General features: G+C 42.4%; 1 protein-coding gene across 1 annotated transcript; it reads right to left on the bottom strand.

Annotated features, from left to right (window-relative positions):
- Positions 1–435: 435 nt before the first annotated feature.
- Positions 436–16094, bottom strand: mfsd2ab (MFSD2 lysolipid transporter A, lysophospholipid b). Its single transcript, XM_080046149.1, has 14 exons — positions 15878–16094; positions 12564–12686; positions 11278–11402; positions 6994–7117; positions 6749–6827; positions 6449–6621; positions 6258–6348; positions 5646–5764; positions 5325–5408; positions 3551–3634; positions 3273–3385; positions 3031–3174; positions 2408–2584; positions 436–2313 (listed from the first exon to the last, which is right to left on the bottom strand). The coding sequence occupies exons 1-14, from the start codon at positions 15965–15967 to the stop codon at positions 2259–2261; spliced, it is 1581 nt and encodes a 526-aa protein (XP_079902275.1). The 5' UTR covers positions 15968–16094; the 3' UTR covers positions 436–2258.
- Between the last annotated feature and the right edge of the window lie 963 nt (positions 16095–17057).

Genomic DNA, 17057 nt, shown 5'->3' with positions numbered 1-17057 from the left:
CATAGCTGATATGAACCAGGAACAAAATGAATAGGTAGCAGTCACACATTTACTGTAACCTCAAGTTAATTGTTTTGACTATCAATATTCTATTTTATCGCCACTAGATGGCAGTAGCTTGCCAGGAATAATGCTCAGTGTGTAAATGGAAGGGACGTTACTGATAAGTCCAACTGAAGGGCATTTGTAATCTTTTTAATAATCAAAATAATAGACTAATCATTTCTCTACATCCCGTCAGGTTCGATTGGTACATTTTGTGATATAATTATTTATTAATAATTACAAAGCTACTGCGTGTTAGCTCATTTGTGTTTCAGGTGTTTGGAAGACAGGGTATATAATTACTGAAATATGCCATATTTATATATATCATGATCTCTTCAGTAGTTGTTGGGTGTGTAAAGTGTCAAGTAAAGATATGCTGACAACTCATTCACAGTACACGTATCAATTAGTATTTATTAACGGTATCTCTTTTTTTAATCCCAACATTTTCTTTTCTTAAATAACTACATTACAGTGTACATACGCTCATTTCACTTGCAGCCACAACTTTCAAAGATATTTACATGTTTACATTAAATATAATACATATTCACAGGAGGCATGTACAGAAGGCTTATGTGTGTCCTTGTGGTATTAAAGCTCACACATTTGGCTACAGCCTCAGGAGTCTTGAGGAAAGTTCACTCACAGATCGATAGACAAAACACTGACTGAAAAAAAAAATTAGATTTACAGGATGTACAATAGTTACAGGCGTATTGGGTGAAAATGGCACCGTGATGGCATTTACACTATCCTCTACTAGGGATATAATGAACCTCTAGGGAAAAAGAACATTTTAATTTCATTGTCACATGTCGAGGATGTAGTAACAGTATGTATAACATACAAGACTGTATGCATAAATGGATATGAAACATAAATCCACTATTCAATGACAGGGATGGAGATGATCCTACAGCATCCTTATTTTTCCTTCAATAAACACACACTGTTTTTACAAAGAAAAAGCATTCAAAATAAAAAAAAAAGCACACAAGGTAGACTGCAAAAAGTTCACTTCCCCAATATTCTATTTTTCCACAATTATGCGCTTCCCTTTTTGAATGCATCTGGAGCAAAGATAGTAGGGATGGCAACATGCATTAAAAACTATTTTAAAATTTGACTCCCACCCCGTTATCAAATTCAGCTGGAACCTTACAGGCCTTAAATAGATTTAAATACAGCAAGGTGTACAACTTTCCTGCAAACAATGATCTAAAAGAAAAACAGTCAAATCCAAACTAATAAATATTTAAATAATGATATCACTAGATTAGTACCGGCTGGCGTCACTGTTTTTGCTCAGTATTAATGGCATGCAAAAGGAAAGAAGCATTTTCCAGTCTTCAGTAGCTGTACTATAAATAAGTAAATGTAAGTCGTGTAATTGCTGGAGAAAAAGTGCAGTTATGTGTGCAAACTAACTGCTATTTCTATTGTAGTGGTTTCAGTATTATGGAGAGGAACTCAACGAATCCCTTAAGAGCATAGCCGTTACTATCCGGCCACTAGTTCCAACATCAAAATATCAAGGCTTTCTTTAAAAGAAGAAAAAGCCAGCGGGATGGGAATGAGATGGGAAACAAAACGTTCTGACTGGTTTAGGTAAACTATGGGAGGAGTCTTAGTAAAATGACAAAAAACACATGCTCAAAATACACACCAAGTCAATGGCTCGGGAGCAAGTCACACCCAGGTGTCAGTTTGTCGCCCCGAAACTGGGCATAATTTAAGGCATCATCATTGTTTAAGTTTAATGTTCAAAAACTATAAAGTTGTCTGAGTGCAGTGCTCGAGGTCATTAATGTTCGATGTGACATGTACAACGATGGAAACCGTTCAGCTCCAGCGAGTAGCACCAATGATGGCCGCACTGGCGAAACACTCTCCCATCACATTTCATGGTTTTGTGCAATTTCAACATCATATATATAAAAAAAAAAAGAACATTTTCCACCGTACTCAAAAGTTGTTTGTTACACAAAACACGAGGCTTTGGAGATGTGACTGAACTGAAGGGGAGAGAGAACTTCACGATGGGGAAATGTTTTTTTTTTCTCGTCAAGTTTTGTAGACGTTGAACAGCAGCAGTGTGATTGGACAAGGCGGTGTTCTGTACGATCCGACAGGCTCGAGGTCCATTGGTCCCGCCCAGTGCAAAATGGCAGTCGACCACCCGATTGGTCTGTGGGCTCTAAAATGTTCTAGATCATGAGGGCCATTTCTGTTGGTTCCGAATCAGAATCCGACTCGTTTTCCCTGCAAAACAAAATAAAGAGTGTCTTCAGTTGGTATTCTGCTTCACTGACACACACAAACACAAAGCGGTGCAGCATTTCAAACTAGGCCTTACCTCATTTCCTGGAGCAGTTTGCGGTTGCCTTGCCTCCTCTCCTCATTGATTGGATACCAATATAATATGGATACGCCGATTATTATAAGGATTATGGGGGCTATGGACACCAGAACTTTCAGGGTTAAATTCACTTCCTCTGGTTGAGAGCAGCCTCGACTGATGTAGCCAGCAAAACTGAAAAAGAAAAGAAACATAAGTTATTAAAATGCAAACAGAAGTACTTCACATCTTTATGCAATTAAGAGCATCAATGTTGAGGCAGACATCTACAGTACTACTGTAATCGGTTAGTTTAGGGAAGCCCAAATGTTGAAATGAAGGCAAAATTCCAACCAAAATGCTGATCAAAGACCAGCACATTGTTGTAAAGTCACTCATGTGATGTATATAGCGCGCACACACACACACACACACACCTTACTGTACTTAATCTAATAAAAGCAAAAGGAATTCCTTGCTTTGATGTGGGATTTGTGTACCGGGAGATTTGGCTTAGCCTCATTTAGACTTTGCCTGTGTGTGTGTGCATGAGTTCTCTGGATAAAAACCCAAATAAGGCACCTACAAAACGGTTTGAACGACTTACAAACAGGTTTTTGTGTGATTAAGTCAATGCTTACTCTAAACTCAGAGTGGAGATGCCAAGGGAGATTCCGGAGGCGAACTTGGTGAAGAAGACGTAGAAGGAATAGAACAGCGCTTCGTGGCCCGTGGAGTCGGGATTCTGCACTTGGAAATCGTCCACAACATCCGGCAGCATGGACCTGAAGAAGAGAAAAAAAACAGAGCCAAAATGTTGGGTTATATTTGAATATTCCTGATAAGAAAAAGAAATACATATTGAATTGAGCATGGGTCTTACCAGGGCAGCAAGAAGGCTGCAGCCACCCCGACCCCGGCAGCAAAGGAGACGAGGTAGGTGACGTACAGGTTACTCTTTATACACACCACCAGGATCATGAAGGGAACCACAGACTGGAAATAACGAGAGAAATTAGACATTCTTACTTTCCAAAACAAGTCTCTTAACGGCTTCAGAGCCGTATTCCTCACAACTCTGAGAATATCGTCTCATTGCTGTCAATCTCACAGGCTTCCTATGACTTGGAAGTTGTGTTTGGGCATAACTGTGGGCCTTACCAAGGTGCCAGTGCAAACCGCCGTCTTTTTTCCAAAGCGAGTCAAAAACCACTGCCAGAAGGGGATGGTCAGAGTAGCGGAGAGCTGTGGGTGGAAAAACAAAGTTTGGTTAGCAGGCCCTTTGCTTCGGTTTTGACTTCTCATACCTGCCAAACACAACACAGTCGGAATGGAAGACAAAACAGTTTCTACAGCTCTTCCCAAAACAAAATTTGAGCTCAATGTGACGCAGAGTTCCGTAGGGTTTGTCCTATGGCTCATCAGGGGGGCAGAGGGCTAGCTCAGATCACAATGGCCTCTGAACACTCCTTGTTTGACTAAGAACACAAAACTGTGGTGCAACAGTTGTTTTTCCACTTTCTCTTCTGTGAGTGAGAACCAAAGCTATGATACAAACCACCTACACAGTTATTGTTCAGAGGCTTTCACAGCCGTTTTATGTGGTTTCTCACTATGAGTAAACGTGCAGTTCACTTCCTTCCTTCTGCATAAAGGAAACCTTTTTTTATTTTGTGTTGTATCAGCAGCCTGTGTCCAAATGAACCAAATCGGAATTTTATCTTTCAAAAACCAGCAGCCCATGCAGCCACGGTCACTTCCGTTCTATGAGCCTTATCCACCTTTTCCTCAGGAATAAGCTTGAATTATCAGTTAAAACGACTCTGGAGAATGCTTGTTGTCAAAATCACTTTCTGACCAAATTAGTGTATATCTCCTCATGATCCGTACCCGTCCGCACTTTGTGTGCACTGGAAAAAAAGCCTAGTGTGGTATGTAAACAAAGGGGGCCCACAATAGCTAGCAACATGCCCCGTTTACAGAGCCTAGGCTGTGTATTAACAGTGGATTTTTTTTCAGTGATCCGTGATTTTGACAAGCATTCACCAGCATTGCTGAAAAGGACACATGGTACTTTGTTGCAACTATTGAACTCCCCTTTACTCACAATGTTTCATCACAATTTGACTTTTTGCATCCAAAAACTGACAACCACTTTCACTTGCAAGTCTTCTACAATGCCTGTTGGTTTGATTAGTTCAAACTGAGTTGTTTTACCCATCTTAGTTCTAATAAGGTCTGAGCTTTCAGGATTAGTCCGACATCTCATCAGATTACTGAAGGTAAGGATAATCTCTAAAGGATCATGGGTAAATTTATAAGGAGCCGTTTCTGCCAAAGCTCACACTATTAAAAAGTTACTTGACTACAGAAATGCACTTTAACAAAAATGGTCAGCGCCTTGGCTTCCTAATCCTCTCCATAAAGTTAGGGATCAAAGTATTTAATCTTTTTCACCTCACTAACCCTGTACAGTTTGGCCACAGAAGACACGGCTATGGATGAATTGGATTTAATAGCAGCCGGGATCTGAAGGGATTGTATGATAAGAGATATGCCTCTTCCAGTAGGGGTCAAGAGAGATAATCAAAAGGATCATTCTAAAAAGGTGGCTCCTTTACAGTGTGTGGGAATGGGATGACATTCAGGCAGAGCAGTGAGAATGGACTCACATCATGGTAATGGGCAGCCTGGAGACACTGCTTTCTAAGAAGTACAGAGCAGCCTTGTAATTCAAGACTATTTATGTGTTGGTCCTGGGAGGGAAGCTTTTGTCTGCTAAATGGCTCAACTTATTCCACACAAAAGGACTGCTGGAGGATTGATATGCCGAGGGAAAAGCCTTCATTGCGATGGCAACAGGTTGCCTACCTGTCTGACTGTAAATGCTGTGTGTGTGCGTGTGTGTGCGCGTGCGTGCGTGCGCAATGCTCACCATGATGACCAGCAGAATATTCTGGAAGTCGTTCCTGAAGCCCAGTGTGTAACTGCAGAACAGAGCAAAGTTTCCCTCCAGGAGCTGCAAAGGAACACAGACACTCACTTAGTCAAATTCTACAGACTTCACACACACACACACACAGAGATATACACACACCGCAGGTTGAGGTGATGTCTGACTGGGAGCACAAACAAACAAAGAATTTAAATATTGAACAATGGTTGTACTCTGTAACAGAAAAGACAAACAGTGACTGACGTACTGCAAATACACTAACCAAGCCCATAGCCAAAGTGTGTCTCTCCATATACGCACCATGAAAGCTAGCGAGGTGAAGAGGAAGGTTAGGACCAGTTTGGCGTACGGTCCATGACCCATCACCAGTTTAATCCCCTGGAAGAATGACAAGGGCACGGTCCTGGGCCGGGCCGACTCTGGAAAGTGAGGAAAAAAATGGAAAAGAATTAAAAAAGCTGCAAAATGACATCCACTAGAAAACTTTTTCAACCTTTATATTCCTACCAACATACTATTTTCAATTCATTTCTCACAAGGAGCTGAAGAAGCCACTGGATTTCTGTTAGCGGCCTCTAATTAGTGTGCCTTCACGTGGCCAGTCGGCCCACAGTCACACCATCACACACAGCTTTAACTAAGCATCCCCATTGGACAAGAGTAGAAACACAGAATAGACTGATTGTGCTTAGGATCAGAAAGTTGAAACCGAGCAAATTGTGTTTTCAGGGATGATTTTTGCTACCAAATGCCATGTACTTATGCTCATTTAATGAACGTGATTTAAAACAAAAAACTGTTAAAAATGCAAGTCTTTGATTGGCCTGTTACGTACAATACAATTTAAAAGAGCGGCAACGAGGAACTTTCAGTTTGTGTTAATTCTCTTCTCCCCTTTGGACTAAACCTTACCTTTTTTCTCTCTCACGCCGAAGAAAAGAACAATGGCACAGAGGACGTAGATTGCACAGATGATACCAGAAGCAATCATGTAGGCCGTTTTCTAAAAGAAAAAAAAAATGTCAGTAAATTTGTTTCCCATATTTACTTTACGTCAGAGTTTACTGTAAAACACATGACTGATGAGGAGTGTGTTTGTTTACCGTGTGCTCCAGGGTGATTGGCTCAGAGAGATTAAGTCCCACAGGGTGTGAGAAGTTGGACATGTTTGCACCGATGTCGTCTGGCCCTGGGACACAGGGAGCGTTGGCCATGCCCACTATCTGGCCCTGGATAGCTGTACCAAGCAGAGTGCCCATAACCTCCACAGTCATCCCTAAGGCAGGACACATAGGAGAGGTTTAGTCATTGAGGAGGGGACACCCTAGACGTGCCTTGTCAGTCAGGAGATTCATTCATATAGAATATAATAGTCATTTGAAATGCTTGATTGTGAAACTCACTGTATGCAGTGGCTGAGTCTCTCTCTTTCTGGTCCGTGCTGATGAACATGGTGAGGGCAGAGTATGGCACGTGGAAGCACTGGTTATCAAAGGACAAAAAGAAGCAACAAGGTGAGAACAATGTATGCAGAGATTGTGTCACGTAGAAAAAGGAAGAAAAAAACATTGTGGGAAAAGTTTAAATCCACTCATATAGTGTGGAGGAAAGGTGAGATGAGAAGGTTGATAACACACTGTCCACTTACGGTCTGGCATGTCTGGAAGACGCAGTAGAAGATGAGGTACCAGATGACTTTGCCGTCCTCAAAGGGAGGAACGTACCATATGAGGAAGTAGGAGAGCACCGCCAAAGGAGTGGAGAACAGGATCCTGTAGAGAGAAAAGAGACAACAACAACAACATTAGTGGATGAAAAACGTGATCCTTCTCGAGCGTGAACCACCCTCTCCATGTAAACAATTGGCCGTCTTTATGAAGAGAGGGGACACTCGTTGCGTAACAAATTGAAGCCATTTCAGCGTGGCCTTCATTCAGTTTGTGCCAGCTTTTCCTCAGCGCGGCACAGTTTGGGCTTTCAATTGAGTTAACGTAATCACACTGATTATCATTTAATAGAGAGAGTGTTACTGGCGTTCACATTGATGAAACACATTGAGATGCCTGTATGGCTGGATCTGAGGGTTAGGTGAGGAGACGACACTGTGGAATGCTTCCAGGACAATAAACACTTGATACTGTTTTTTCCTGTACTGGTTTAAATGCTACTGTTGCATGACTATGGTTCAGTTAGGCCAAATTCTAAATCAACAGAACATGTCATTTTGGTTTCATAAACACATGCGTATGCTCGGGCACTCCTCCTCTTACTTGACGTCACATTTTGTATTTCCCGTTAAGTCGTACCACCAAGTCATTTTTAAGAGGGAAAAAAAATCCAGCCGGAGCAGAATTCCTGCACTTCCTGCTCTCTTTTGGCCTTCTTCCTGTGGCCAGTTCCAAACTCTCCAATCAGATATGTGATTGTGAGCAAGGCCACACCTTTGGAAATAAAGAGGCCGGCTTTGTGCAAGAGGAAGCAGCCCCCAGCGGGCATCCTGCTTTTCCATTTATTCTCTAGTGGAACAGTTTATCTCTCTCCTCTACGGACAGGAAATTAGGTCATGAAATACATCACAGCGGACGACACGCAAGCAGCACGCCATTGTCATACTTATAAATAAAAATGACACAATTTCTGCACATTGCACGCGGACTAACATCCGATCGATACGCGACGCAAATGAGACGTTCTCAGTGGACGCGCTTGCTGATCAGCTCAAGCCCACAGCCTTAAGTCACAGAACACTGTGTGCTTTACAGAGAGAAATATCAGGAGGATCAGCATTCAGATGACTATGTGATGAAATGAATGCTACACTTGTGTTAGCACAGTGGGAGCGTGCAAGAGTGGTGTGCAAGTTAAAGCAGATGTTTCATTTAACTTGCAGATGACAGTACACCTAGGAATGCATTATATAAAAGCTTGCTCTCTCTCTCCGTGCCTAATGAGACCAACACCCAACAAACGTGGCATGGCACTTGATTCGATTGTGTGACTTGTGTTCTGAACAATAAAAACTTATTTTAATTGAGTTTTTTCTTGGCTTTACTCACACGTCCTACAACATGGATGAAACAAGCTTCTCAATCCCATTGCACTGTGCTTGCAGAACTGCAATAAGACAGTAGGCCATATAAGTACTGAGCCTTATGCAACTCCCGGAATCAAATTTAAAATGTCGTCTGAAATAGACATGCTGACTAAGGAGGGGTGGGTGAATTTATCTGAGCGAGTCACCGTAACAGGTGACAGCGTGTAGTCTGGCGCTTAGGAACTGTGAGAGCTTGTTGCATGAGCTGACAGCAAAATGTTAATTGTTTATTTTGGCGGCCACCATTGGGTTGGGCGGGTGACATAAATACATGTAATTAAAATATATAAACCAAGCCAAGATTGTGGTTTTGAGGCCTTGCCTTAAAGTTTCCAGGCTTGCACAATAACTTTAAATCTGGTTAAATTAAAAAATAATAATTGTGCTTTACATCAAGTCTGTGAAAAAAGGACCTGCGCAACAATTTAAATGCATATTAGATAAGACAAGCAGAGTTTGTATTATTACTTCAACAACCTGCCTAATAGTGTTCAACTAAATGAATCTAAAGTAATGTTTAGGAAACCTGCACACTCTCCCTTATGACGACACCACTTGCGCTGCAGCAATAGAGCAACTCATTCTACCCCAGCAGCTCCGCAACTTGAACTGTAGTAACCGCTCAAGATTCCTCAGGCACTCTTTAAAAAAATCCTACTGGGGCTCGAGCGGAGACGCCATTGGCTCAGGCGTGTGGTGTGTTGTGGGCTGGACCAATGACAAGCTAGCCTGACTCTCATCTACCCTCCCCCCACATTTCCCAAACACGGAGCCGGCTGCCCTTTTCTGTTGCATCCTCCCTGTGCTCAGGAACGGCACTCATTTCCTCAGAACTAACCGTAATGTGACTGAACGTGCCAGTCATTCCTTCAAACCCCAAACCTCAATCCACGCCCCGTCTCTGACAACAAATGGACGAGACGCAACTGGCTTTTCACACGCAGCACCAAGCATGACCCCCTTTCTGAGGTTCAAACGTCAGCATCTTGAAGAGGGCTGGAAGATTACAATAATGATATACCAACCTTGCCCCTCTCGCACATTAATTCAATTAAGCTTAATGAGCTGAGTTTTAGGGGTAAACATTAAGTCTATATTGCTCCTTTGTTGCAAAAGCTATTATTGTTAATTATGTTTGTGTGCTAGCAAATTATTTTACAGCACTGGGGCGGGATCACCATCATTTGTTTATAAAAGCTCCATCTTTACTTGAAGAGCAATGTGTTTTAATATATGCTGCACAGCTGTAACGGCCATAGCTTGATTCCATTACCAAAGAAGAAGATTACTGCCACTTCTGGGGAACTAGGAACAAACAGCTGAACAGGATGATACTTCTTATTCCTGTTTTCTAAATTGATTTGGCAGGTGTTCTCAGTCTGTGAACCCATACCAGTAGTAACACAGGAAACCGAGGAGGGGGCCACATGGGACCTTAATGACTGGGTTCATCTCCCGGTTGTGCCCCTCCTTACACAAAGGTACACAGATCATTTTCACCTAGGGAGATTTGATTTTTAATGAAGCAAATAAGAGTGCAGTGACACACCCAACCGTGCACCTCCCTGGGGTGCCCATTGTAAGAGCGGCCACCATCCTCTGAGAATTTGTGAAGACAATTACACCATGTCTTGTCAAGGTGTCTTTTTATTTCTTTGTCACCTGCTTGTTCCCACATACTGAAGGGGACAGTATGCCTAAAATATCTCCTGCACTGACAGGAGAGACCACTTCTATAACCAGCAGCTTCCACTGACACCCTACACTGCGCTTCACTCACGTAACAGTGTGAATTTCTTGGGACATCACATTCAAGCAGGGTCTGCACATTTGGGCATTTAAGGCTCCACCGTTTAACAGTCAGAATGTATTCATGAATGAATCAGACATATATGAGAGATAAAGCTATGTAGGCAGCTAGGGGGTCGAGAGGCAGAGATGAGGGGGAGGGGATATAGGAAGAAAAAAGGGCCTTGAAAAAGGCCTGAAGCAAAGCAGGCCGCAGCCTTCTTCAGCCTGGCTGGCCCACATAGACAGAGGTGATCATTAACTTGACTATGGCTATGTCCAAAGGGCATGGTCAAACTGAAAGCAAAACGAAAATAAGTATGTCGTTTTTTTTACTATTTTTTATTTAAGGAAATACATCAAGGGACTATTATAAAACGTATCAAAAAGCTGAAAACGATCTCTATCTGAATCCACTACGTGAAGTTCTCCTGTGAAATGTGGGTGTGTTTGCTCTAAATAACAGGAAGAAGTTATATTTGTCAATGCCATGCCAAAGGCCTTGCTGTGGGAAATGTGCAAGACGAGTGCCTGCAGTAACTGCTTTATTTGTATAGCAAAGAAAACATAGCTTAGTCTGTAGTGGCCAAGCCTTGTCCTTCCATCAGCTAAAGGCATTCTTCAGAAGATTATATTATGGCCTGAATGCATACCTTTAGTTGAGGGTGTGTGTGAAAAAAAAGGTTAAGTGAGCATGAATGGATACAACGCATGTGTGGGCAATGAGGAAGTGGTGAAGCAGTAATTGCATTAGCGTGACCTACAGTTACCCCTCTTGGGAGATAGGAGATTTCCAACATGCAAAGCCCCGCCCCCAAACAATGACACGTGTGTATTGATGGAGACTTTCCACTTGCAGATCTGACTCACCAAGGATGATGCCCCCCCCCCCCTCATTAAGCATTTCCAACAGCAAATATGTGAAAAGTTCACTTTAACACCACTGCTGGAGGGGGAGGAAATACCCCACATCTACTCAAACGCTCTAAAAAGGAAGATCTAGCCTTCATTGACAAAAGAAAAAAGAAAAAAAAATTGAGTTAGACCTACCAGGGCAGCATGCGTCCGAAACGCGTCCATCTGCTTCTGGAGACCAGAAAGCCGACCGTGGGGTCCGTAACGGCGTCCCATGCTCGGCCCACAAACAGGATGATGGAGGCATAGAAGGGATCCAGCTGACAAAGCAGAAGACACAAAGGTTAGTACAACAGTAAAGGTAAAAGTGTAATGGTCAATATACAAGTCAGTCATTTCTTGATGCTCCCAAAAACTGCATTTCCAGTACACATTCAATTCCTTTATTACCATAAAAAATGTACTACAAAGGGGGCGCCCTTAGCTCAGTTGATAGGGCGTCCCCCCCATGGGCCTCGGCCAGCAGCGGACCCGGGTTCGATTCCAGCCCGCGGTCGTTCTCTGCATGTCACTCCCCTCTCTGCCCCATTTCAACTTGTCTCTACACTATCAATAAAGCATAAAAATGCCAAAAAAAATATCTCTTAAAGAAAGAAAAAAAAATGTACTACAATGTCCTCGTTGGAATGACTTCATATCACGAGCAAGCTGACAAACTAAACATGATAACTTGTGGTTGTAGAGTTAAACATTTGAGCTGCTTGATGAAGAAGTCAGCAGTGTAGCTTTAAAATGTTTGCCAGAGAGGTGTTCAGTGTTATCAGCTTGTTTTAGGCCAATGGTCTAAAAGTTGAAACAGTAAAAGTGCCAGTGGGTGGATCAGCCTGCCTGCTGCTCCGTCAGTAATGTGCTGACACCAAGCCAAGCGGTGTGAATGTCCCTCTCTTGACTGTACAAGCTGCCCCACGCTGTGTCAGCCAACACTCCTAAACAACCGTCTTGGTAGCCCAACAAAGCGTAACCCCTGGGAAGCCGTTGACTTACACGCAATGTTGGCCTTGACCATCAGATTAGTGTCAAAGCCCATTAAAATGAGCCCCCCCCCCCCCCCCCCCCCCGACAGTCCTCCCCCTCCCCAAAAGGCTCATGTAAGCCTTTTGATACAGTGGAGCCCCATAATGAAGTCAATACTGGGAACAACAGAGACCATTTTTCCAAGATAACTGCCCCCTTTGTTAGCGAGCCTGGGTCAGTCACAATGTCCTGTGTGTGCTCTTATGAGGTGGTCTGGGGACTCAGGAATGATCATACTGTGGGTATAGGGGAAAGGACAGTAGTGGGTGTACAGTATGTTCCCTGTCTCAGTCAGGTGGCCCTTCAAGGGCAGCAGGGGGCTGGCTATATTTAGGTCAATGTAATGAAAGGGATGGAAAATTGTTGTGTGCAATCATGGCAGTTTTGAATGAATATCACCAACTCACCTGAGCTACATCCAGTAGATAGATCTGCAGGAAAAAGCCCAGGGCACATCCTGTGATCTGGTAGGGCGCTCCGCCGATGGCATAGCAGAGCTTGTTGCAGATGGACAACCTGTTGCTAGGCTCCTGCTTGGACAAAAAAAATGGAGGAGAGAGAACAGAAAAGAAAATACAGTTAAATCAATGTAAATTAGGTCTGACAGTAGAGCCAGTAAAAGAACATTTGACACAAGTGTAGACATGTCATTTGTCTATATACTGAAAAAGACAATGCCCAACAAATGACGATGACTGAATATTGCACATTCAACATTAACCTACTTTTGGAGAAAGTGTCCTAAAGGCAAAGTATTTGCAGCTGTCTGAAAGCCTGACAGGCTTTGGCAGGGCCCAGTCTGTGCAGTTATAGGGAGGGGCTGACGACATCAGCGCAATTGTTAACAGGGTTGATACACTACAGTGGCATACGGTTTCACTATATTTCCTGGCTTATAACTAGGTCATTTAACTATTTCATCTTCCACTGGTTGCTCCTCAAATTTGCAATGTTGCCCATTTCTTAAAGGTCCCATTAGGACAACACGTGTCAGCATCTGATAAGCAATGTGGTCTAATTTCTTCATCACCAGACGGTATCAAGAGCCAAGAGTTCAGCTGGCAAAAAGCTAACCACCATGGTGCGTGTTTGGCAGAAGTCAGGGACAGCCCCTGGGAAACAAGAAGCCATTGGTTTTCTAACAAGCACTTATTCTTCTCCACTGTAGATGAAGTAATTTCCTCAACAGACAGAGCCTAAATGACTCCTCTAACAGCAACACAAATCTCTGCAGATTAGTGCCAGGGCATGACAACACCATGATGTCACACAGACCAAAAGTCAAGGTGGCAGCACTTTGGCAGTGGCTCCATCTGCCTTATTCCAACGCCTGCTCCACTCCTGCCCACAAAAAGAGTGAAAACACACCCTCCTCCCCAGCCAATCAGATCACTGGTGTTGAAATAAATAAAGTTTTTTTCTTTTCTTTTTTATGTAAAAGGCTACCATTACAGCCTATGACAAACAATAGACTTTTTTTTCAAGGAAGCATCATCACCAGCTCATGAAAATGATCTTGGATTTCAGGCTAATTTCACTTTAGTGTTCCTGAAGTATTCGTCACACGTGTGCATGAGAAGGAAACAAACACTACCTCACATTAGATCAGCCCACAACACAAAACATGGCTGCGAGTACTACTGAATAAACTAGCCTTTGTCTTGTGTTGATACACCCATCCCAGTCGTTGTTTAGGTGACAAAAAAAACCCCACTGTGGCTGAAACAAGAAACCATCATCTTCAAAACAAACTGGTGACTGAACACATTACAATGGTTGGGCAGATCTTAAGTTGGACCACCTGGGGATTTAGGTGAGGTCTCGTCTCCATCATGGTGAATGTGGCGTCTCCAGGAGCAAACATGACCCCACCCACGCGATGCGTCTTGATCCTCAAACCAAACAATGCATCTAAACTGTAGTCTGGGACAATGGTCTAATAATAGGATAGGATACCAAATTTTTTTTAATTACAGAGCGCAACAGTGAAACTCCTTGATTCAACCTGTTCTACCTGTGCACATAAGAGCATCCACATTTTTGCCCATCCTTGTTTTACAATGAAATGGAAGTGATGATAGCCATTGTAATGGAACTAGCCTAACGTAGGAATGTGTGAGTTTCACTGAGTAAAAATCATGTATCTCTTAACAACCCACTTTAAGTTACTCCTCCTTGCATCTTGATAACATCAGTTACAGTAGTATGTTGATTTCTTCTTCAAAACATGAAAAGCTTGCTTTCCCACACAGGGCATTTACTGATAGTATAGCCCATATACTATTCCAGCCTCAAATGCTATACTGCTCGAGTTATCAGTGCTACTGTAGACTGTTAAGAGAGGCTGATGTCAAAGGCACATCTGGGAAAAGGTGTGTCAAGGATTAATGTTGTAATTAGAGAGGAAGAGTTAAAAATAAACAAATAAAAATATGTTGGATGAGACCATTTCTAGACGATGACTGTCCCCTCCATGTGTGACACGTCGCCTTGGTGGGTTCATCATGCTACATTCAATGCTGTCGGAAATATGGCTATAGCCCCCCACAAAAATACACCCAGACCAACAAAATAAGCGATTTTTTTTTTCTCTAACCACCGACGGTACATTTGAAAAGAGGAAGGTGAATAATTATGCTAATGCAAATGTTCTCTCTTTAAGGCAACTAAAATGCAAAACACTAGGCCTATGTGACATTTTTTCTGGGACAGAGAATCACGTAGCCTATCGGTTAAGGTTACATTCGTTTTGTTAAATCTTTTTTGTAATAATAATAATAATTATCACTTGTAGGAATATTATTAAAGCCTATTCTATGCAGCAATTGTTAGATCTCGAGTGCCTGCTATCAGATGGGGGTGATTCAGAGGAGCCCCTGAACGCAGCACTTAAACACACCTATTCTAATACCGAACAAACTGATATGAAGAGATGAAGCGTTGCATGTGCAGTTATTAAGAGATAGGCTATCATATTCCCAGTGAGGGTTTATATTCGTCTAATTAAATTACATTATATTAATTAGACAGGCCACTATGCAAAGATTCATTTGACGAGCTAATATAAAAGCCGATATGAATGAGAACATGAATATAGCAGGCTATTTAAACGGCGGCCGAAAGAAGAGTGTGCTAACCGTTGGCGGTTTCGGAATTTAAATTTAGCTCTTTGTGGCCGCGGTGCCGAGTGCACAGAAAAAAAATCTATCTTTACAGTCAAACAAAGATATTTTATGACTTAAACCTACTATATTTACCTGTGTTCAACCCCTTCCAAAGCCTCTGTTTATTTAATTTGAACAATTTAAAGAGTGTATTGATATTCAGAGCAGGAGTAGGCTAGCCTGGCAGAGGCTGAAAGGAGCTTGCAGACCAGTGACAACTGGAAGCTAGAGTATGCTAATTTGGGTTTATTCACTGAAATGAATTACGTTTGTTTAAGTTACTTTATTTTATAAAATGTTATAACATATTGAGGTACTAAGAAATACTTTAAGTCGACTGGAAAATGTGTATATCTAAGAGCAGCTGCGCGTGCCCAGCTAACGTTACATGAGTCACTCCCTTGAAATGTCAATTTACCGGCGTGCTCTTTTCATTCAATTGTTTGGGATACGCTGCTCTCAAAGAAGCTTCCCCTTTTCCTTGAGCTGTCTTCTGAGGCGATTTAGATAAGAAACCATCGCCAAAACCAGCACTTTTAATTGACGAAATAACTCACCTTCCTGGCGAGTATGATACCATCCGAGCTGTCCGGTTTATTCAATAAACTGGCGTTGGAGTATTGTTCACTACCCTCTCCTTTTGCCATGGCACAATAACTGGCAACTCGGTTGAACTTGACACAAAACAAATACACAGAAAATATCGAAAAACTCTGGCGCTAAGGCTTTGAATGAAACGTGTCCAAATGGTGTCGTCGTGGTCCACAATCTTGTTTGAAAGCTGAGAAGATGTGGAGGCAGTGACGGTGGATGTAGTAATTTTAAGAGCTGCCCGCCCCTTTCAACGTGCCATTCACCCCATGTTTTACCCCGCCCCTCGAAGGCGGGCCGCCGGGCCCTCGGGCTGCTCGTGCTTATCCCATGTCATCAAGAGAATACATCCGACTCTCACTTTCTGAACACACACATTCCTACTGTAAATACTGTATCATCGAAGTCAGTTTCCATCCTTGGCTTAATAAATAAGAAGAAGCAACTACCTACAGTCCAAATGACACACTTTGCGTCTTGCATAGGGTGTATCTCATATTATTAGAACCTCATGGAAAAGCTCATTTCCTTCCTGCAGCCTAATTTAACTCAAAAAGTGAAAGTTCCATATATTCTAGATTCATTAGACATAGGCCTACAGTGATATATTTTAGGCATTTTTGTTGTTGTTTAGATTTGCAGATTATGGTTTACACCTCATAAAAATCAAAAGTCCAGCATCTCAAAATATTAGAATATTCCTAATTCCATAAAAAAAAATGATAATACAGAAATGTCTCACTTTTGAAAATAATGTTCATTCATCCATTAAAAACTTGGTCTGGGATCTTATTTTGCATGAAATATTGCATCAACATGCAGCATGGCATGGAGACGATCAGTCTGTGGCACTGCTGAGGTCTGATAGTGGCCCTAAGCTCGTCTGTGTTGTTGGTCATTGTGTCTCATCTTCCTCTACAATGGCCCATAGATTCTCTATGTGGTTCAGGTCAGGAGAGTTGACTGGCCAATCCAGCACAGTAATACCATGGTCTGATGGTCAGCCAACCAGTAACTAGTGGTTTTGGCACTGTGGGCTGGTGCCAAGTTTTGCTGGAAAAGTGAAATGGTCATCTCCATAAAGCTTGTCAACAGACGGAATCAGGAAGTGCTCTAAAATCTCCTGGTAGACGGCTGAGTTGACTT

Source organism: Ammodytes marinus (genome assembly GCF_949987685.1).
Source record: "Ammodytes marinus genome assembly, chromosome: 17".
NCBI classification, from domain to species: Eukaryota; Metazoa; Chordata; class Actinopteri; order Uranoscopiformes; family Ammodytidae; genus Ammodytes; species Ammodytes marinus.
Note: the sequence above shows the minus strand (reverse complement) of the source record. Positions and strands in the feature narration are given on the sequence as shown.

Coding starts and splice junctions, on each gene's coding strand:
- mfsd2ab (XM_080046149.1), bottom strand. CDS start 15,967: ATGGCAAAAGGAGAGGGTAGTGAACAATACTCCAACGCCAGTTTATTG. Junction 7,118..11,277: donor TTCGGACGCATGCTGCCCTG/GTAGGTCTAACT, acceptor TTCTCTCTACAG/GATCCTGTTCTCCACTCCTT. Junction 5,409..5,645: donor TCACCTCGCTAGCTTTCATG/GTGCGTATATGG, acceptor GTTCCTTTGCAG/CTCCTGGAGGGAAACTTTGC.